This window comes from Octopus bimaculoides, chromosome 1 (assembly GCF_046866305.1).
Source record: "Octopus bimaculoides isolate indiv1 chromosome 1, ASM4686630v1, whole genome shotgun sequence".
In the NCBI taxonomy this organism is placed as follows: Eukaryota; Metazoa; Mollusca; class Cephalopoda; order Octopoda; family Octopodidae; genus Octopus; species Octopus bimaculoides.
The window spans coordinates 89,803,279-89,826,508 of NC_142928.1; the positions used below are offsets into that span (position 1 = coordinate 89,803,279).

The following is a 23,230-nucleotide window of genomic DNA, read 5'->3' on the forward strand; positions in this document are numbered from 1 at the left end:
AAAAAAAGGAAGATAAGTCCTAAAGTTTGAAGTATACGTCTTGTTCATCGTCCTAATTACACATATACATATACTCTTGGGATGTCATTTTGCTTATAAAATTACATTTCATCTGATGTTACGGTGTTTTGTAACGCCCTCATACTTCTATTAAATAGATGCATGATAAAGAGCTGTAATGAGGTGATAATTATCCATCCAGTGTTATTATTCATATGATTATAATACACGAATGATTATAATACTTGTCGGACACCCTAGAGCAGTGGTTCCCAACCCTTTTATTTAGATGAATTTTCCCATGGCCCTCTTTTAATATGCTTACCCTTATGTATATACACACACACACACACTCACACACACACACACACACACACACACACACACACACACACACACACAAAATACACATATATATTATTTATATTAAAGGCATTAATATACATAAATGCCACACACTAGGAGGGACTCTTAAAGTCAAAACTACCATAATATTATTCATTATAGTAGTTTTGACTTTAAGAGTCCCTCCTAGCGTGAGGCATTTATGTATAGCAATGCCCTTAATATAAATAAATATATTCAAAGGGAATAATTAATAAATTTTTCCCTTATGAGGTTTTTCACGCTAACTACTTGATAAAGTCTTATATAGATTTTATCCTATTTTTAAATTGCATATATATATATATATATATATATATAAATGCGCCCTTTTAAAGCCTAGCCAGGCTCATGGGCCCGGTTTCCCGGTTTCAATGGTATATATATTTCCCAGCTGGACGGGATGCCAGTCCATCGCTGCGTTACCCATTTTTGCCAGCTGAGTGGACTGGAGCAACGTGAAATGAAGTGTTTTGTTCAAGAACACAACGCGCCGCTCGGTCCAGGAATCGAAATCACAATCTTACGATCATGTTGCTGACACCCTAACCACTAGGCTACGCGCCTCCACACACACACACACACACACACACACACACACACACACACACACACACACACACACACACACAAAATTTTGGATTTAGTTCATGGACCTCCAGTACTATTCAACGTAAGGCGTGATTTGGACCAGCTCCTAGGCGCAAAATGCACTTAGGGATGATTTTCCCTGTGTACACAACGGGAACATCCTATTTGATACTTACCAAACAGGTTTATCCAAAACTAACTGGTGTATATCTTTCACTAACTGGTGCATATATATTTATGCATATATACGTATATATACATATATATGTATATATACATATATATTTATATATATGTATACATACATATAATATTATATACATACATACACATGTGTACATACATACACACATACTTGCATACGCACAATAGATTGTTTTTATTAACTTGCCGTTAATCTCAATATTCCTATAAACACCCGTTGTTAATCTGTTACTTACTTTACGCCCATAGAGAACTGCCATGTAGTACAGTAATTATTTTCATAATGCTGTAATATATATAAAGAAGAATAGTCCGATTATAAATAATATAAGTATCTACTTCACAAATGGGTTAACAAAAGTTATTTGAAGGTATTACATACATTCATTCTTTATTTGCAAAGTGATCAATTATTATTGTACAGGTATATTAAGAGATTTATTGATCTCCCCACATTGGCAAACGGTAAGAGAGTCTAAAGTAGGGGATAGAGTTTGAATGAAACATTTCGTTATTGTGAGTAAATGGACGAAGGGATATGCTTTGATAAGAACTGCCTCATAATTGAGGAATGAGAAATAAAATCATAGATTGCACAGCTGAAGCGCGGTGATTTGAAACTATCCTGTTCGCCTAATTTTCAGTCATGCGTAATGCTTCTTTTAACTATAAATCCCATTCTCTCACAAATACTATTTCTCGGAACAGTGGACTCTCTTTTCTTTTCACAACAAGCCAACTATTTTAGTTTTGAACTCTTTGCACGCCAGTACAAATTGTATCGTACCCTAAGGTCTCTAGTTTATATTTTACAGGTATCTCCCTTACACGACATTGATTCTCATTTCTATATCCTGTTTTGTACATCTCCGTTTAGCACACCGACAAAATTCATACGCGCATAATGCTCACATATATACACAATTCAGACATGCACGCGCAGGCAGACACACACACACACACACAAACACACACACACACACACACACGCGCGCGAGCCATATAAACCTTTTCTGTCATTTCCGAAATCTTTCTCCAAAAAAACTTGAAAGCGTAGCCTATGTTGCGTCCGTATGAAAAAATAGTGGCTCATTTGTTGCTCATTGAAAAGTGAAAGAAATTGGAATACAAAGATTACTTAATGTACTTTATATATACACGTTATATTCTTTATGCACAATTTCATAGACAGCACTCATAAAATGAAACTTCACTCTTATTTTTCCATTTCTTCCATTAACAAAAAAATAACCTATACATATCATACAACCTTTAGTTAAATTGCATATACCTGTCACGTAAATACGCGAGAAAATTTCACGGGATTGCACTTATGCGCATGCGTTAAGTGATAAGTGATATAAAAAACCTTAATTTGATTTTAAAAATATATACTTTTTACTAACCAGTCACCACCACCACCACCACCACCACTAAAGCTACCACTACCACCACCACTACCACCACCATAGCCTCTAACATACATACTTCTACATATGCTTCTACATACATACATACCTGTATTTCAAAGGGCCAGCCTTGTCACACTTTGTGTCACGCTGAATCTCATTGAAAGCTACGTTAAAGGGTATGCGTGTCTGTGGAGTGCTCAGCCACTTGCACATTAATTTCATGAGCAGGCTGTTCTGTTGATCGGATCATGTGGAACCCTCATCGTCGTAATCGACGGAGTACCAGCAATATACTATACATATATATATATATGTTGTTGTACTTGGGGATGGTCATATTGCCAGTTTAGCCAATAAAAACACACGCACTGTATATTTGGTGTTAATTTGCTTCAGCTTTATATTACATTAATCTTAATCTTATTTCGGCCAGAGTTCTTTCGTCACACTTCTGTGACCTCATCAGTGGTCCTTTGTTTCCTTCTTTCTTATGTGTGTCTCACCTTGCTAACTATCAGCCATTTTGTATTTTGTATTCCTATTGTATGTGTCTACGCATGCGTGTCCTTCAATGTGTCTGTGTCTAAAACAAATATATATATATATATATATATATATATATATATATATATACACACATATACGTGTGTGTGTGTGTGTGTGCGCGCGTATGCATGCATGCTTCGATGTATATATCTATTTAAGAAAAGACACACAATATATGTTATATGCTTTTACCTCAGTACATATACACATAGATGGTCGAACGATAGGGGAGGGGTCAACGTTGTCGCACACTCTAATAATTTGCAACCTAAAATCCCACAGTTCACATACTAGCATCTTTAACGACAGGGAAGGATGCATTAAACGAAGCAGCCATAGTTACGCATAGAACCCCGGGATGGTCACAGCTTGTTCGCTTTTCATGTTTGCTCTACTCAAATATTCTAGACTAGGGATTAGCAACAAGCACAACAAAAAAAGCAACGTGCTATCAGTTCCATATTTACACCTATAATCATAGTTTATTACCAGCAGAAGAAAATAAAGACGGCAATTAATATCAAGGGACACAACTCTGTGACAAGATGAAAATAAAACAACAACGTGAAGCTGTTTTATGCTTGATGAAATAGTTACAAAATGTAAACGATTGATCCATGGCAATTATAAAATGCAGTGTTATTGTTTCATATGCCAGAAATGATGTTGTTGGCACTCCGTCGCTTACGAATTCGAGGGTTCCAGTTGATCCGATCAACGGAACAACCTGCTCGTGAAATTAACGTGCAACTGGCTGAGCACTCCACAGACACGTGTACCCTTAACGTAGTTCTCGGGGAGATTCAGCGTGACACAGTGTGACAAGGCTGACCCTTTGAATTACAGGCACAACAGAAACAAGAAGTAAGAGTGAGAGAAAGTTGTGGTGGAAGAGTACAGCAGGGTTCGCCACCATCCCCTGCCGGAGCCTCGTGGAGCTTTAGGTGTTTTCGCTCAATAAACACTTACAACGCCCGGTCTGGGAATCGAAACCGCGATCCTATGACCGCGAATCCGCTGCCCTAACCACTGGGCCATTGCACCTCCGCCAGAAGTGATAGAACGTTGGGAAAAATAATTGTGGTATTTCAGTAAGCTTATTTATTGCTACTGGTTGGTTTTCGATTCTCTCCCTGAGACTCTTTTTTTCTATCACTTGTTTCAGTCATTAGATTGCGGCCATGCTGGGGCACCGCCTAGGAGAATTTTTAGTCGAATGTATCGACCCCAGTACTTCTTTCTTTCTTTCTTTTTGAAGCCTGGTATTATTCTATCGTTCTCTTTGCCAAACCGCTATGTTAAAGGGACGTAAACACACCAGCACAAGTTGTCAAGCGGTGTGGGGTACAAACACACACACATACATACATATATATATATATATATATATACGATGGTCTTCTTCCAGTTTCCGTCTACTAAATTCACTCGTAAATTTTGCTCAGATCCAGGCTATAGTAAAAGACACTTGCCCAAGGTGCCAAAAGTGGGACTGAACCCCGAACCATGTGGTTGTTAAGCGAGCTTCTTACCATACAGCCATGCCAGCAGTTGTGTAAAATGTACAATTGTATTCAGTTACAAACCCACTCAGTAAGATATATATGCATATCAGTATGAATGAAATATATTTGAAACTTCTTATCAAAATAAAAACGTTTTAGATAAATACCAGGATGAGGGCTAAAATTGCTTTCACAGCCAGAACATTGTTGTCAACAAAATCATTCTAAGCCGCCTCTATTAAAGCGTTGCCTGTTAGACTGGAATAAAGTCACTCGCAGACATCCCTTTCTCCTCTGTCTCCCTTTTCTACCGATAATTTAATGGTCTCTACTCCTTGGATTTGGCTGTGCCCATTTCACCTCCATTTCTGATCCATTCGTCTCTCGTTCTCTCATCTCTCATCACAATCACAAAGTATAATTCTTCCTGTCCAGATTATCGGCCCTCTAGATTTCACATCCTACTCATATGCCTACTCATATAGGCACAGGAGTGGCTGTGTGATAAGTAGCTTGCTTACCAACCACATGTGGTTCCGGGTTCAGTCCCACTGCGTGGCACCTTGGGCAAGTGTCTTCTACTATAGCCTCGGGAAAACCAAAGCCTTGTGAGTGGAATTGGTAGACGGAAACTGAAAGAATCCTGTCGTATATATGTATATATATAGATATATGTTTGTATGTGCATATGTTTGTATGTCTGTGTTTGTCCCCCCAACATCGCTTGACAACAAATGCTGGTGTGTCTATGTCCCCGTAACTTAGCGGTTCGGCAACAGAGACTGATAGTATAAGTACTAGGCATCCAAAGGATAAGTCCTGGGGTCGATTTGCTCGACTAAAGGCGGTGCTCCAGCATGGCCGCAGTCAAATGACTGAAACAAGTAAAAGAGTAAAAGGGTAAAGAGTATACACACACACACACACACATATATATATATATATATATATATATATATATATATATATATATGTGGAGGCGCAATGGCCCATTGGTTAGAGCAGCGGACTCGCGGTCGGAGGATCGCGGTTTCGATTCCCAGACAGGGCGCTGTGTGTGTTTATTGAGCGAAAACGCCTGAAACTCTACGAGGCTCCGGCAGGGGGTGGTGGCGACTCTTGTTGTACTCTTTCGTCCCAACTTTCTCTCACTCTTTCTTTTATTCTTTGTAAGCCTAGTACTTATTCTATCGGCCGCTTTTGCCGAACCGCTAAGTTACGGGGACGTAAACACGCCACCATCTGCTGTCAAGCGATTTTGGGGGGACAAACACAGATACACAAACATATACACACACATACATATATATATATATATATATACATATATACGACAGGCTTCTTTCAGTTTCCATTTACCAAATACACTCACAAGGCTTTAGTCGGCCCGAGGCTATAATAGAAGACACTTGCCCAAGGTGCCACGCAGTGGGAATGAACCCGGAACCATGTGGTTAGTAAGCAAGCTACTTACCACACAGCCACTCCTGCGCCTATGTATATATAAGTATATCAGTGTGTGTCTTAGTGTTACGCCCCATCGCTTGACAAACGGAGTTTCTTTTTTTTTTTTTTTTTTTTTTTGTTTACCACAGTTTAACGATTCGACTACAGAAACCAATAAAATTAGTATCGGATTAAAAAAAAAAAAAAGCATATGTACTGGCATCGATTTGTTCGACTAAAACTTTTCAAGGTGATACTTCAGCATGGCAGCAGTCCGATAACGGAAACAAACAGAATCTAAAAGATATTTATTTATACCAGCAATTTTCAATTTGTGTCACAGAATGTTGACGTAACTTCCAGTGTAATGAAACCCTGATTGCGCCACGCCAGCAATCGTACTCTTTCTTGGCTGGCTTATCCTGAACAAACAGAGACGATATGGTTTTTCTTCATATATTCCACATACTCTGAAGTTAATGTATTTCGCTTCATTAAATGCTTTACATGGTTTCCTGTAGGAAGGCTCCTATTCAGTGTCGCAGTCAAAAATCCTTCAGTCTCAGCTTTGAGTTCTACATTTCTCATTCAGTGTTGCAATTATGATTTGTCAATTTTCACCCTGTTCAGTTATTTGTAGGTGATGGTCTTTAAGTTTTTTTTCTCCATCTCTTCGGTGTATTATTCTTTAGCACCAACTTTTATTTAGATATAACTTTTCACAAATATCTTTTATAGTTTCTCCATTCTCTTCACAAAAATCTGTTACTTCAGCTTTTGTTTTCCATTTGTAGGCTTCATTGAAGAGAGGAAACAATTCGGTTTGTTAAAATTTTATTGTAAATATTTGTATTAGGTTTCTGTATTCTTACGATTATCGTTTACCATCAAGTTTTACGATTATCAATTATTATTAGTTTTATGCGTATTTTTACGGTTTCATCATGTACGACTTCATATAAGGGAAGTGTTTACACACGTTTGTGGTATGTGGAATTTCTTTTTGTGGTATCTTGTTTCTACTGGTATTTTAACATCTGCTGAGAATGTGCAATGTGAGTTGCGATACGTTGCTAGATGATGTGTTCTGTTTGTGCTGTGTAATTGCTGGTATGTGGTTTTAGGGTTGAGCTGTGGACTGTGTAGTGTGTTGCAACTGTGTAGAATATGATTTGAGGGTGTTATTCCTTTTATAGTCTCGGATGTCAATTATGTAAGAATGTAGGCTATGTTATTTCAAAGGTTATTGAATGGGTAGTGTATGCATTGTAGGTTATGTGTTGTCTGTAGAGCACATGTTACCTGAGTTGTGTTTTATTTTATTCAGTGATTATAATTTTGTTGTTGTTGGCACTCCGTCGCATACGACGTCGAGGGTTCCAGTTGATCCGATCAACGGAACAGCCTGCTCGTGAAATTAACGTGCAAGTGGCTGAGCACTCCACAGACACGTGTACCCTTAACGTAGTTCTCGGGGATATTCAGCGTGACACAGTGTGACAAGGCTGACCCTTTGAATTACAGGCACAACAGAAACAGGAAGTAAGAGTGAGAGAAAGTTGTGGTGAAAGAGTACAGCAGGGTTCGCCACCATCCCCTGCCGCAGCCTTGTGGAGCGTTAGGTGTTTTCGCTCAATAAACACTCTCAACGCCCGGTCTGGGAATCGAAACCGCGATCCTATGACCGCGAGTCCGATGCCCTAACCGCTGGGTCATTGCGCCTCCACTAGTGATTATAATATACTATTTATAAATGGACTCGTATTGTGCGCAAAGAATGTAATGTTTGAGCTGTCCAATTGGACGAAAACTATACCGTGCAGGACGTGGGTTACCTTTTCGGCTGTAACATTCTTTGGCCAGGTGGATTTTTGCAGCCCGCGGGACTCGGTGCTCTAATTATTACTACTGCTGCTTGTACTTTCAAGCTCCCTACATTATTTTCATGATACTTTGAGATTTTACCCAACCAGTTTTCTTGGTTCGAAGGGCTCGAAACGTCTATCACAGTACAGACGGTTTTGTTTCCACTTGAATTTTTTGTCAATCTTGACAGAACATGCCCCATGTTGCTGCTGCTGCTGCTACTACTACTACTACTATAACTACAACAACAAAAACAACAACAACAACTACTACTACTACTACTGCTACTACTACTACAATTACTACTACCACTACTACTACTACTACTACTACTACTACTACTATTACTACTACTACTACAACAATTACTACTACTACTACTACTACTACTACTACTACAGCATCACGTTAGCAGAATCACTAGTGTATCGGAAAATGCTTTGCGATGTTTCTTCTCTATTCGATAGGACGCCTGGCAAAATGCTTATTGTTTTTCCGGGGTGCGATATCATCGATTCACCCTGTCCCCAAAATATAAGGTCTTGAAACTACGTTACAATTATTATTAGAAGTTTGATAATGGAATTAGCAGACAGAATCGACTGGACTTCGGGCAAAATGCTCCGTGGCATTTCGTCCGCCGCGTTCGATTTTGCCTTTTCCATCTACCGAATTCACTTTACAGTGTCTGTAAGAGAAAACACTTGCAAAATATGCCGCACAGTGGGAGGGAAACCTGAAAACAAGTGGCTGCAAAGCAAACATTTTAAGAACAACTATCTTGTGTTTATGTGTCTGTACTTTAAATAATTACCAATAGATTTTTCTGCTGCAGTTTCAGATCCAAAATACTATCTCAGATCAAGTAATCAAAGAAGAACAACTACGAAACACATTAGAAAAATAGAAGACATAGAAGTGAATAAATTTCGCTTGCATCCTTCTAACTTGTAGCTGTCGGCTTAAATAAGAAATCAATATTGTTTTACTTATGTAAAGAACGTTCAGTGCACGTAAATAAGTAAATATATATATATATATATATATATATATATATATAAGGAAAGTATAACATATTGAGTTTGAACGAAAACAGATATAAATTTAGTCATAAGGGAGACAACTGCAACACCCTTTAATAAATATCAGTGTTTCATCTACATATAAAGTGTATACCTAAACCAATATCTCCTCCTCCTCCTCCTCCTCCTCGTCCTTCTTCTTCTTCTTCTTCTTCTTCTTCTTCTTCTTCTTCTTCTTCTTCTTCTTCTTCTTCTCACGATCGCGAGAATGTGGTTTCAATTCCCGGACCAGGTAATGCTTTGTGTTCTTAAGCGAAACACTTCATCTCACGTTGCTCTGCCATCACTCCGACACCTGATGTGCAGTACACCGTGTACCTGTTTGAGGCAACGTTGACTCGATGGAGGGAGTGTGATAATGTACAGCACATACATTAGATCACTACAAATCAATCATTTGTGCAGGTCGGTCGGCAAAAGCAGAACACTCATACGTCGTCTTCGACCGCAGAGTTCGTCATTTTATTATTATTATTATTATTATTATTATTATTATTATTATTATTATTATTTTTATTTTTTTATTTTTTTAACTTAGCTCTTGTCGGAACTGTCTTGCATAAGTAGCGGGCTTCCTACCTTCGGTACCATGGTATTTGTTCTCTTCAACTATTAATACTTTCCTTATGATATCGTTATCGTCCATGCCAAGGAGGTAAATCTTTTGTAGCTCTACGGAGCATTCTAGCCCTATTTCCGTTATATTCCTTTTGATGCCTTCTGATACTGTCACCAAGGAACCAACAACAAATGACACTATCTTCACTTTCTTCATTTTCTTCATTTCAGTCAAACAATCTCTTATATAAGAAGATTGTATATTTTTCGCCTTCTTTCTTGACTATTCATGGATCAAAATGTCACGCAACATCAACTATACAGAGCCTTGTCTACTACCACTAGGCCCGGTTTGTTGTGCTCAAGCACCGGGTCTGTTTGTATTGGGAAATTCCACAGGATTTTGCTGGTCTCCGACTGTGCCATATTCTGTGGCTTGTCTTCATACCACATTTGCCTCTATCTAGCCCCCACTTTTACATACAATTTCCAATATAGCACTTTCGTTACCTCATCTTGTCTCCACAACTTATATTGGTTTTGAGGAAGTCGACGTTCATACTCGACATGGGCAATTGTTTCGTCAAATCTGTTGCGGATTCGGTACAATGGAGACACTTGCTCATTCCTAAGGTCAACCCTCTAATTTATGGCCAAAGCTTGGTCTTACGCTACCAGTCTCTTTTTTCAATGTTCCCTTTTTCAACCAGTCTCACCTAAGTTCTCCAGCAATATCAGTTGTGGTTACATGAAATTTATTGTTTAATCCCTTCTTGCGTAGTGCTTCTCCGTGTACTTCTTGCATTTCTTGATTTTCTCTTTTCTTTTTCCTGCTTTCAATAGCAAAATTTCTTCACGTTCGTATAGATATTTCAGTAAATTCCTAAGTTCGATATGCACGCAGTCTTCCACACTTATCAGCCCCCACACCCCTGCATTTGTTCTCTTCATGTGTAGGCGATCAGTGTCCCCACGTGGATAATGGATTTTTTTGTTTGTTTTATTTTGTCCAGCTCTTTTTGCTCATCATCTGTCCACTTCGGAATTCCAGCGTCACACCGAACTACTGCGACTGCATGCGAGTTTATTGCCAGAAATTATGTTTCTGGCGTCCAATTTTGGATTCAATATGTTTTCTTAATAGCCGTCGACATTATTCCTTTGTCCTTTTCTTTCATGTCATAATGCTTGACTTTATCTGTCTTAAGTATTCCCAGGTATTTATATCCGAATTCAGGTTCAATTCCTTTCATTTCACCTCTGTTCTGACAAACTTTCCTCGTTTCATCATCATCATCATCGTCATTATTATTATTATTATTATTATTATTATTATTGTTATTAAATCGGTGAGCTGGCGGATTCGTTAGCACGCCGGGCGAAATGCTTAGCGGTACTTCGTCTACTGCTACGTTCTGAGTTCAAATTCCGCCGAGGTCCACTTTGCCTTTCATCCTTTCGGGGTTGATAAATTAAGTACCAGTTTCATACTGGGTCGATCTAATCGACTTAATCCCTTCCCCCAAATTTGAAGCCATACGCTTCCACTAGAAAAGGTTATTGTTATAATAATAATAATAATAATAATAATTATTATTATTATTATTATTATTAGTAGTAGTAGTAGTAGTAGTTGTTGTTTTAGTAGTAGTACGAGTAGTAGGACGGTGAGCTGGGAAGATCATTAGCACGCCGGGCAAAATGATTACCGGTAAATAGTTGAGTTTAGGAAATCGATTTTATCTATTTTTAGATATCGTTTTCAAATTTTGTCGCAATGCCAGAAAGTTCGGAGAGTGAATGAATCGATTACATCGATTCCAGTGTTCAACTGGTACTTATTTTATCGACCCTTAAAAGAGGAAAGACAAAGTCGACCACAGCGGTATTTGAACTCAAAACGTAAAGATAGACGAAATACCGCTTCACCCGGGGTGCTAGCGATTCTGCCGGAACGCTTCCTTAGCTGTCGGAGTAACAATCATATCTACCCTGTAATATTATTGCTGCCAGAATCGGTAGCACACCGGGCAAAATATTTTGCGGCATTTTGTCCGTCTTCACGTTCCGAGTTCAAATTCCGCTGTGGCCGACTTTGCCTTTCAACCTTTCGTGGGTCTGTGAAATAAGTATCAGTTGAACACTAGGATCGATGTAATCGACTTTCCCCTCCCCCAAAATTGCTGGCCGTCTGCCAAAATTTGAAATCAATATTATTATTACACCAAAGGCGGCGAGCTGGCAGAATCGTTAGCATGCCGCAACAAAATGCTTAGCGACATTTATTCCGTCTCTACATCTGAGTTCAAATTCCGTCGAGGTTGACTTTGCTTTTCATCCCTTTCGAAGACAATAAAATAAGTGTCGACTTGGCCTCTCCCTCAAAAGGGTTGGCTTTTTGTCAAAATTTGAAACCAGTATTATTGTTACTCATATAGCTAAGATGGTGAGCTGGCAGACTCATTAGCACGCTGGACTAAATGCTTGGCGGTATTTTATATGTCTTCACGTTCTGCGTTCAAATTCCGCCGAAGTCGACTTGCATTTCATTCTTTCGGGTTCGATAAATAAGTACCAGTTGAATACCGGAGTCGATGTAATCGTTTACACCACCTCCCACAAATTTCAGGACTTGTGCTTTTGTAGAAAGGATTATTACCTTATGCGGCAAGTTGACAGAATCGTTAGCATGCTCGGCAAATGAGTTCAAATTCCAGCGAGGTCTACTTTGACATTCATCTTTTCGTGTTCGATTATTAAGTACCAGTCAAGTACTTACTACCATCAAAAACTACTGGCCCGGTACCAAAATTTGAAACCATTATCATTATTGTTGTTGTTACTGTTCTTTGTTCTTGCTGTCGTTAGCGTTGTTAATTGTTCTTAATTTAGTTGCTAATTCATTAATTATTATAAGCAGTTTTATGAAATTGTGATAGTGAAATATGTAGGTGTTTTGATTCTTTGACATGTTCCGTGTTTTATAGAAATGCAATGTACATAGATGAGTATACAATATGATAATACTATGTGTAGTAATATTATTATACACATATAGAGTAGCGCACGGCTCACAAAAGTTAACAATACTTATATGATTCTGGGGAATATTAGTATATTTTCCAAGATGGCAACTTTCCAATATTTGCTCTAACTGTTCACGATTTCGTAGGAATTAATTTTGTCCTTGTTTACTGGTGCCAAGTAGCAGAATACGAACTAAGAAAATCTATTGATTTTTTTCCAAATTGACACGCGGCCTAATATTCATATGAGGAAAAATAGGTGTGTTAAATGAAAATGTATCATTCTCTCTTTCTCTATCTAAATCAGCAGCAGTATCGTTGGTAAGGTGAAATACTAATAAAATAAAAATAATAAAATAAAATAAAAGCATAAACGATGTACCGCTTCAGTATAGCAAGATATATAAAAGCTACGTAGAAAATATATCTAGCCTATGCGAAATTTAGTAAGATGCTATTATATTTGCAAAGAGTGTTAGTAAAAACGATAGTGGAAAATACCTGATACACTCTTCCATTAACTACTTTAAGTGATTCAGTTATAAGAATGTTTGACAATTTCAAGGAAATTACTCAGAAATAGTTACTATCAAATCATATTCCTTACACACACACACACACACACGCACACACACACACACGCACGAGTACGCGTATATGTTTATTTCTATCTGAGAATTTCTATGAATTGTCGAAAAGGAAAATCAATACAAAATATTAAAATATAACAAAAAAAAAAAAAGGATCTATCTATCTATCTATCTATCTATCTATCTATCTATCTATCTATCTATCTATCTGACTGTCTGACTAAAAAGTAAATGGTAAAAGATATATATATATATATGTGTGTGTATGAGAAAGTTGGTATGTGAAAGCACGTGGTTGGATGTATAAAATATAAAAAGAGTGAAAAAACTACAGAAGGCTTAGCTACACCATAGTGAATACATGTTATGATGCAGGTAGAGAAATTTGAAAAGAAAATACGAAACCGGTTATTTCTCCAAAAACAATGTTTCTATACCCAAAATTTTATGACATTTCTGTAACATAACGCTTTAAATATGTACTTTAACCATACAACACAAGCCTTCTGTGGATTTTTCACTCTTTTGTATCTTATATATATACCTATATATATATATATATATATATATATATATATATAGCAATTAGAAAATGGAGGATAATATGCTGTACCCAACGACTTGCAGACAGTGTATCCCGTTGAATTAACTTAATTTGTAACTAAAGTGACAAAAAAACCCACTTAGTACAAGCGTTTATGACAAACCATGTTATATTGACAACCGGGTTTACAAATAAAAGTACATAATCGCTTTTTCTTTGTAGTTTCTAAGTAAGAAAGTTTTTTTTCTCTCTCGGTGGAAGAAGAGATAAAAGAAAATGGAGTGGCTGTGTGTTAAGTAGCTTGCATACCAGCCACATGATTCTAGGTTCAGTCCCACTGCGTGGCACCTTAGGCAAGTGTCTTCTACTATAACCTCGGGCCGACCAAAGCCTTGTGAGTGGATTTGGTCGACGAAAACTGAAAGAAGCCCGTCTTGACCGTTGACTGAACACTATTCAATTTTTTTTCTCCGTGTTTTTCTCCTTGTCTCCGTATTCTTTCTGTTGAAGAGCGTAGCTCGAAACGTCAAAGACTTTCCGTATTCCCGAGCGTCATACTAATATATACTTTTGTTATTTACACCACCTGTCCTCGTCTGTTGTTATTATTTGTATATTCTCCCATATATATATGTATATATATATATATGTATATATATATATATATATATATATATATATATATATATATATATATATATATATATATGTATGTATGTATGTATATGTGTGTTTATGTTTGTGTGTCTGTGTTTATCCTTCCAACATCGTTTGACAACCGATGCTGGTGTGTTTACGTCCCCGTAACTTAGCGGTTCGGCAAAAGAGACCGATAGATTAAGTACTAGGCTTACAAAGAATAAGTCCTAGCGTCGATTTGTTCGACTAAAGGCGGTGCTCCAGCATGGCCGCAGTCAAATGACTGAAACAAGAGAAATAGTATATTCTGTGGGATAAAGTGTATCTTTTTTGCTATTCTTTGTAATAAAACAACGTTCCAGGGGCGAATGAAAAAAATGAGACTTGTTTTTGAAGCTCTTTATTAGTACAGCCTTTTGCCGATATAGCCACATTTCTAAAGAAATTACACAAATAGATATGATCAAAAACATAAGGGTGCACGTTTATCCCACGCTTTGGGACAATCGTACATCACCTTTATTTTGTACCTTAAATACAATGAATTATAAAAGACTAGGTGTGCAAATGATACATAACATAAGCAATACTCTTAAAAAGCATTTAACTACTAATGAGCATAGTAATTGACGCAGTGGTAAGTATAAAAATGAAAATTAATACTTTATAAAAACATTTTTCAAGCATTACTATTTCACCAAGGCATCCTTGTTGAAACGCAACCTTTCTGTCACAAATAAAGGTTTTGCAAGGATTGTATCAATTGCTTCTTTGTCTGTACTTAAGAGATTAGGATTTTGTGGCTCGTTAAGGGAAAGATAAGAATCAGACTCCTCAAAGCAACACCTATAGTGCTGAATCGTCCATGAGTCCTGTGCATCTTCATGTAAAAGTTTACCAATATAATGGTATGGTGCCTTCTTTCCTAAAAATCTTACAATTACATAGGATCCCTTTACTAGCTTCCCAATAGATGTTTCACTAGTACCGGTGGTACGCTCTGAATTTTCCTGGGACTCTTCAGGGATGGTAGCTTCAGATTCTGCTTCATCTTCCGAGCTTGGAATAAAGACAAGGTCATCTGGTCCTTCAAAGGAATTGTCATCTAGGTCGATAGGTAGCTTCCTTTTTGGGTTTCGCTTTCTCTGAGGTTGGAAGTCAGATGGACCTGGAGTAACATCATCCATAGAGATGCTTTTTCCTGGTGAAACGTGCATTATCTGTCCTCACCGAGCCGCCGCAGGTTTTTTGTTGAAGCTCTTCGAAGTGGCGTGAGATGTTCAAATACAATCTGGCTTACGAGATGTGATGATGATTCTGGCTTTGAAATCTTGCTAAGAACCTTGTGTCTGTTAATTGAATAGAAACATGTTCGAAAGCCATTCACAGCATATTCTTTTTTGTATTCTATTTTGCCCAGGAGGGTGAATAGCAGCTTCGGGAAATGAATCTTTGGCTGGGTTGTGTAGAATTTCCCATCACCCATCTTCCACTCAGTAAGAACCTTTCTCCATGCTGCTTTCATTGGTGCATAGATTTCAACGTCAAATGACTGCATCAGATGAGTGCTATTGTAATAGCCCCACCTTATTGTAATATGATATTGCTGACTAATACTTTCATCTAGAGACATGTAACATATTGTCATTCTACCTCAAGATATGTGTCACAAATGTACCAGAAATCAATGCTCTAGGTCAATTTTATCATAGGTAGCTTACCCTTAGTGTTTCTACTTTCGGGATGTTCACTAGGACAGAAAATATTGCTCTTCGAGTTTCAAGTCTGCCCAAAGGTCTCTTAATGACTCTCACAGGTATCGTGTTTTCACATCAAAATCACTGGAACAATGGTGAACAGATCAGCACCTGTAAAGAAAAGACCGACATCACTAATGTGTGTTATGACAATTTCTAAAAAAATATTCTATATAGCTGCACAGCTACCTCGTGAGGTGCACATTTACCCCGCCTCACGGTATATATATATATATACATATACAGTTTTGGCCAAAAGTCACCTGACAGTAAATAAAAAATTCCATAAATTTATTCATTCCATTTATGAATGTTTAATAATTGATTGCTGTGAGTTAAAATCACCGTTTTTTTCAACATCATTTGTCTATTTATTAGCGAAGTCGCATATAAAATAACTTTTTGTTTTAATCTTGGAATTAGATGGGTTTTGATTAACTGTTAAATGACGTTTTTCCAAACTTGCATGTGTGTGTATGTGTTTGTGTGTGTGTGTGTGTGTGTGTGTGTGTGCGTGTGTGTGTGTATGTGTGTGTGTGTGTGTGTGTTTGTGTGCACGAGTTAGTGTGTTTTAAGTGTAAGTGCCCTCAACACATCTTCAATTTCCTAAACGTACACATTCTTGCAGTTTCTTCTCCGTGTTTTAATTTGTGTATTAACTTTATATAGAAGGAAATAATAATTTAAACACAGAGGATGATGGGGTAAACAAATTTCAGCAATAAACTCGTCAAGTTAATTTGGATTGTGTAACTGAGGTGCCTGTGTCAGGGTGAAAAGTATCTCCTGTTTGGCGCTAAGAAGTCTTTAGTATCCTGGCCGAGCCACCTGCAGAAGTTCTAGAAGTAGAGCCGAACCAACGGGCAGAAGATCTTGGAGTAGACTAAAAACAATTCGTCATGCTTGGAGATCCAGCCTATGGAGGAGGTGCCTGAGGTGCTTGTCCCTACGCCCCACCCTGCATTAGTGGGTGTAGAAAATGGAGATGGATGTATGAAAGTTTCTGAATGATATCATAATTTCGTGGTTTGTTGCTCGCGCCAGGGTAAAAAAAAAAATTCTATTTAATTCAATTCTTGGTAGCACTTTACCGCAATAATCAGAAGTTTTGTTTAAAGTGGTTCGATCGAAGAGAAATGAAATATTCGTATATTAATTATTGAGTTTTAAAATTATATCGAGAGGTTGGTATATCTTTGTTCCTGTACATATGTCACGGTCTAGATTAGTTGTAAAGTTTATTAGATCTACTGTTGCAAGGGGTGCTTTTTGTTAATTTAAAGCTGAAAGCCTTAACGGATTTGTAAAAGCTTCACTGCACTTAACTAGCATGTGGCTAATTGAGTCTTAACTGCGACGTTTCACTGATATCGTTGTATATAGATCTGATCACGATCTTTGAAATTATTGTTTCATCTTGAAGGAAAAATCTTCCTGCCAAAGATATCTCACACCTTCATAGCCCAAGCATATACAAATCTTTGTTTTATATTACAGCTTGTGTGTATATATATATATATATATATATATATATATATATATATATATATATATATATGTATATATATATATATGTATATATATATATATATATATATATATATATATATATATATATAATTTATATATATATGTATATATATATATATGTATATATATATATATATATATATATATATATATATATATATATATATATGTATATATATATATATATATATATATATATATATGTATATATATATATATATATATATATATATGTATATATATGTATATATATATATATATATATATATATATATATATATATATATATATATGTATGTATGTATGTATGTATGTATTTTTAGGTAAGCATATGTTTTCCAGTTCCATCAGACAACAGCAAACGATCTCCATCCTCTGCGATCTTCTGCAAGAGATTTGGCATCGTCTCAGCTCAACCTCTCTGCAAATAGATCCTTCAGAACTGTCCGCTTCCATGTTATCAGTAGTCGTCCACGTTTCCTCCCCCCCCCTTCAGGCTTCCAATCGTGGGAGGGTTTTGGCTGTTTTGTGGATGGCATTCTAAAGACATGACCAAGAAACTTCAGACGGCGCTCTTTCACTGTGATGCATAGTATTTTATGTTTAGTTCTCCCGTAGATTTCTTCATTGGTTATTCTGACTTGCCAAGAGATGTTAAGAACTTTGCGGAAGAACCTTTGGTGTAAACATCTAGCTTCTGGACGATTCCTAACGTCATCTTCCACGGTCCACTGGCGTAGATGGCAATCGGGATGACCAAAGAATTATACAAAAGTGTCTTGCTTCTTAGAATCATCTGATTAGATTGTCACGTGTTTCTGAGTCTCCTAAAGATAGAACCTGCTTTTCCAGTTTTGCTCAGTACGTATTGCACTGTGTCATCCCTGTTGGAAATGCTGCTGCGCAAGTATGTGAATCTCTTAACCTCATCTACACGTGTATTATTTTCTCTTGTATCTTGATAGGATTTTCTTCTTCCACTGACATGACTTTCGTCTTTTCTCAGCTGTATTTGTATGTATATTAATAAATTTGTTTTTATTCTATTTCAGGCTGTATTTCATGTGGAGTATGTTCGTAACCGATCACGTGGGAAGCGCGTCAAGCAAACGGTGTGCAAACGCATTACAAAAGGCTTCAGTACTCTAATCAAGCTTCGCAGGTTGAACGCTTGGAGATTGTCGTGTGATTCATAGATCACATTCAGACTTTTTTCTTCTCTTTTTCATCTCTTCTATCGCATCACATAATTTGCTTGTGGTACTAATGTATCATTTCCTTTCCTTCTCTCTACAAATTTTCTCTTACCCTTCTCTCTGTCTGTCCGTCTGTCAATTTGTCTCTGAGAATTTCTAATCTCTGCTATTGAAATCTGTTGAGAAACATGCAGCCACATACACACACTCACAAAAATAAAAATATTTTTCATCAATTCATTTCACTTTCTTCTCAAAGAATCATTGTGAAAGATGCAGTTCGGTTGATATATAGGTTAGAGAATATGAATTGCTTAACTATTTACGCAGGTTTGACCCTCAAATGCTAAACTAAGACAATTCATATAGCACCGGTAAGATAAAGAAAACTAATGGTTGTGCAAATAGAATTTTCTAATACAATTTATTTTAATAAATAATAATAATGACATTGTTCTCTAAAAAGTAAGAAAAAAAAAATCAATTCAAGAAGTTATCCCCTTTTTTCATCATCCCAGTTTAATTTATATGTATTTTAATGTAAAGATTTTACGCATGGAAGCACTCATTAAACCCCCAGAGGGTACGTATTTTTTTACACAAATTTTCAAGCACCGTTATCATTGTGGTTACATTATGAATGATAATTATAAGTAATTTACTTTAACTTTTTCCTTCATTGATTGATTTTGTTGCTCTGTTACTAAATTTTAAAAAAATTTAAAGGAAGTTAATTGTATTTATGTGCACTTGCCAGACATCTACTAATTGATTGACTTATGCACTAATTAATAGGACTTGTGCTTTTGATAATTTTTCCAAAAAGATAAACAAAAACAAATCAAAAAGTCAGGTGTATATTTTGAGATTTTATTTTATTAGGGATTCCTCTTTTAAATCAATTCCATAATATTAAAATAAATTTATTCCTTCTTATTTCACTCAGTGTTTCTTTTAATTTCGTATTCCTGTAAATGTTAACCGTAAATTTCCAGGTGTGTGTATATATATATATATATGTATATATATATATATATATATATATATATATATATATATATATATATATATATATATATATATATATCTGTAAAGATATGTGACACTTGTTCAATAGCCATGATAAAACTCCGAGTTTCCGATGCCAGGGCGGGGCTACCGGAGATTCTTTTGAAAAATAACCGTTAGACCCAAAAGGGAAATAAAAACTAAGGGAAATAAGCAGGGGGAAAAATAAACAAACATAAACAAAGGGAAATTACTGTGTGGACCCCCGCCCTGACATCGGAAACTCGGAGTTTTATCATGGCTACTGAATAAGTGTCACATATCTTTACAGATACATTCCTCTATTTACATAATATCGAGGTCTCTTTCTTTCTTTTGTTGCCATTCCTGCCAAATATATATATATATATATATAATATAATATAGGATAAATTCTTTATAAGAATTTATCAAGTAGTCAGCGTGAAAAAACCTCATAATGAAAAAATAATGAAAAAAATTTCGTAATTAAAAAAATTCATCATTTTTTCATAAATGTATATAAATTTATATAAAGGGCATTAACTGTGTAGTAATGCCTCACGCTTCGAGGGACTAAATAAGTCAAAGACTACCAAAAAATAAGCAACATATTTACTGAAAGCGAGGGAATGCAGCTTTCAAAATTCATCTCTTAAAAACATTTAACTCAACGGTAGACCAGTGGTTTCTCAATCAAATACAGAAAAACTGTGAATTAACCTGCATTCTTTTGTTCATCAGTACACGTATGGTCAAGATACATAAAAATAAACAAGAATCAACATACCACGATGTAGCCACCACAGAACGATGACTTCTGTCCATAATTATATATCCATGAAAGAGATTTGAATTTATCCGGTTGCATCTCAGTAACATGTGCTTATACAGAATAATATTCAGCACTGAATATAATCTAATTATTTATAATATAATATAGGATAAATTCTTTATAAGAATTTATCAAGTAGTCAGCGTGAAAAAACCTCATAATGAAAAAATAATGAAAAAAATTTCGTAATGAAAAAAGTTTATATATATATATATATATATATATGAAGAAAACTTGACAACCGGTATTGGTTTGTTTACATCCTGTAACTTGGAGATCCTTAAAAAAAGAATACAATAGGATAAGTACCAAACCTAAAAAAAAAAAGTAGTATGGTCGATTTCTTCGACTAAATCTTTCAAGGTTTCGATCCAATGACTGAAAGAAGTAAAAGATAAAAAGATAAATCATCAGATCAGTAATATTTCGCTCGATTGTATGTACAGAGTGGACGGTAGTAAAGATGGTTGGTTCGTGGATTGCAAACATCAATGAATGTATAAGAAGTTTCATAGAAAACATTGTTATAGGAGTGGCTGTGTGGTAAGTAGCTTGCTTACGAACCACATGGTTCCGGGTTCAGTTCCACTGCCTGGCACCTTGGGCAAGTGTCTTCTACTATAGCCTCAGGCCGACCAAAGCCTTGTGAGTGGATTTGGTAGATGGAAACTAAAAGAAGCCCGTCGTATATATGTATATGTATGTGTGTATATATGTTTCTGTGTCTGTGTTTCTCCCCCCAACATCGCTTGACAATCGATGCTGGTGTGTTTACGTCCCAGTAACTTAGCGGTTCGGCAAAAGAGACCGATAGAATAAGTACTAGGCTTACAAAGAATAAGTCTTGGGGTCGATTTGCTCGACTAAAGGTGGTGCTCCAGCATGGCCACGGTCAAATGACTGAAACAAGTAAAAGAGTAAAAGAGAGAGAGAGAGAACATATATTGGACGCAGAGCCTGGTTCCAAATTTTATGTCAAGACTGAATTGCAGATTTTGATTTGAGAACGAGAGTTGAGAAGTTAGTTTCTGAAATCAAAATTGTAAGAGAACTTGTCTTAGTAATGCGTACATAGAGTATTCATTAATTATAAGTTCCCTTTGTATATATGTCTTTCTAATTTTGGCTCAAGACAAGAAATTTTGAGGGAAAGTTAACAGTGCTATGTTGGTACTTACATTATCGACCCAAAAGAATGAACAGAAAAGTCAACCTCGGCGGAATTTGAACTCACAACGTAAAGGCCGGAGGAAACGCTGCTAAGCATTACGTCCAGAGTGCTAGTGATTCTACCAGCTCGTCGCCTTAATTTCTCATTTACAATATTAAGAATTTCAGTTCTTATTCAGGATGTCTCAAGCTTATTCTCAACGCGCAATTCCTAGAACAAGTGTGTTTAATATGTCATCTTGCTATTTCGATATTTTTTCTTGTTAGCTAAATCCTTGTCGGGCACTGCATTAATGAGATGTACTGTATCTAAATGATATGTGCTGTATCTACTGTGAGAAGATCTATCATCATCTCGCACCATATAATCTAGTGCCTACTACAACGTTAAGGATATACGGGTGGGGAGAATACTCAGCTATTTACACTTTAATATGAATCTTTCCTTAGTCTCTACCGATGCAAGATACAATCATTTACAATAGTGTTGTGTATGTACAGGATAAGTATCTTTTATTAAAAGATAAGTAAACCGAGCTGCTTGAGATTTATGTTTTTATCAGTCATATAACAATACAGGATAGATATTTTTATTAACAGATAAGTGAACTGAGCTGCTTCAGAATTATGCTTTTATTCTTCATACAACAATGTGACGGTAATGCTACGTCGACTGTATATATTGTCTGGTTCAAAGTGTTGGGACTTCTTTGAGTCATCTTCAACAAAAACAATAGGATTACGAGGATTCTAAGATCCGCTAGAACTAACTTCTGAATCTTCTTGAAATTATACCATACCGTTCTGAAAAAGAGTGTATGGTTGTGTGGTACAAAGCTTGCTTTTCAACCACATCGTTTCGGCTTCAGTCCCATTTGTGTCACTGTCTACTATGGCTCCGGGCCAACCGAAGCCCTTGGGAGAGTGGATTTGGGGGGTTTGGGGGACAGAAACTGAAAGAAGCCCATCGTGAATATATATATATATATATATATATATATATATATATATATATTCACACATATATGTGTGTGTGTGTGCTTGTGTGTGTGTGTGTGTGTGTGTGTGTGTGTGTGTGTGTGTGTGTGTGTGTGTGTGTGTGTGTGTGTGTATACACGAGTGAGTAGACAAACGAAAGAGAGTGGCACTCAACACATTTGGGAAGGGTAACATATATCATTTAATAACAATTTCATTCTACTTCATGCAGCTTAAATATTCTTAGGCTCGTAGACAGAATGAAACCAGACATCTGGACCTAGAGCTCTGTCTCCAGGTGCCTCATGAGTTAAGTTCGTTCTACGAGCCTACGTATGTGTTTTC

The 23,230-nt window shown here is 36.5% G+C and overlaps 1 protein-coding gene across 8 annotated transcripts in view; it reads left to right on the forward strand.

Moving 5' to 3' along the window:
* Nucleotides 1–19,817, forward strand: part of LOC106879613 (piggyBac transposable element-derived protein 3) — a 359,535-nt gene extending 339,718 nt beyond the window's left edge. For all 8 annotated transcript variants that reach the window (XM_089353731.1, XM_089353735.1, XM_089353738.1 and 5 more), the window contains one exon: nucleotides 18,733–19,817. In XM_089353731.1, the coding sequence (XP_089209857.1) occupies nucleotides 18,733–18,876 (144 nt within the window). In that variant the 3' untranslated portion in view covers nucleotides 18,877–19,817. The remainder of the gene's footprint in view (nucleotides 1–18,732) is intronic.
* The last annotated feature ends 3,413 nt before the right edge of the window (nucleotides 19,818–23,230 follow it).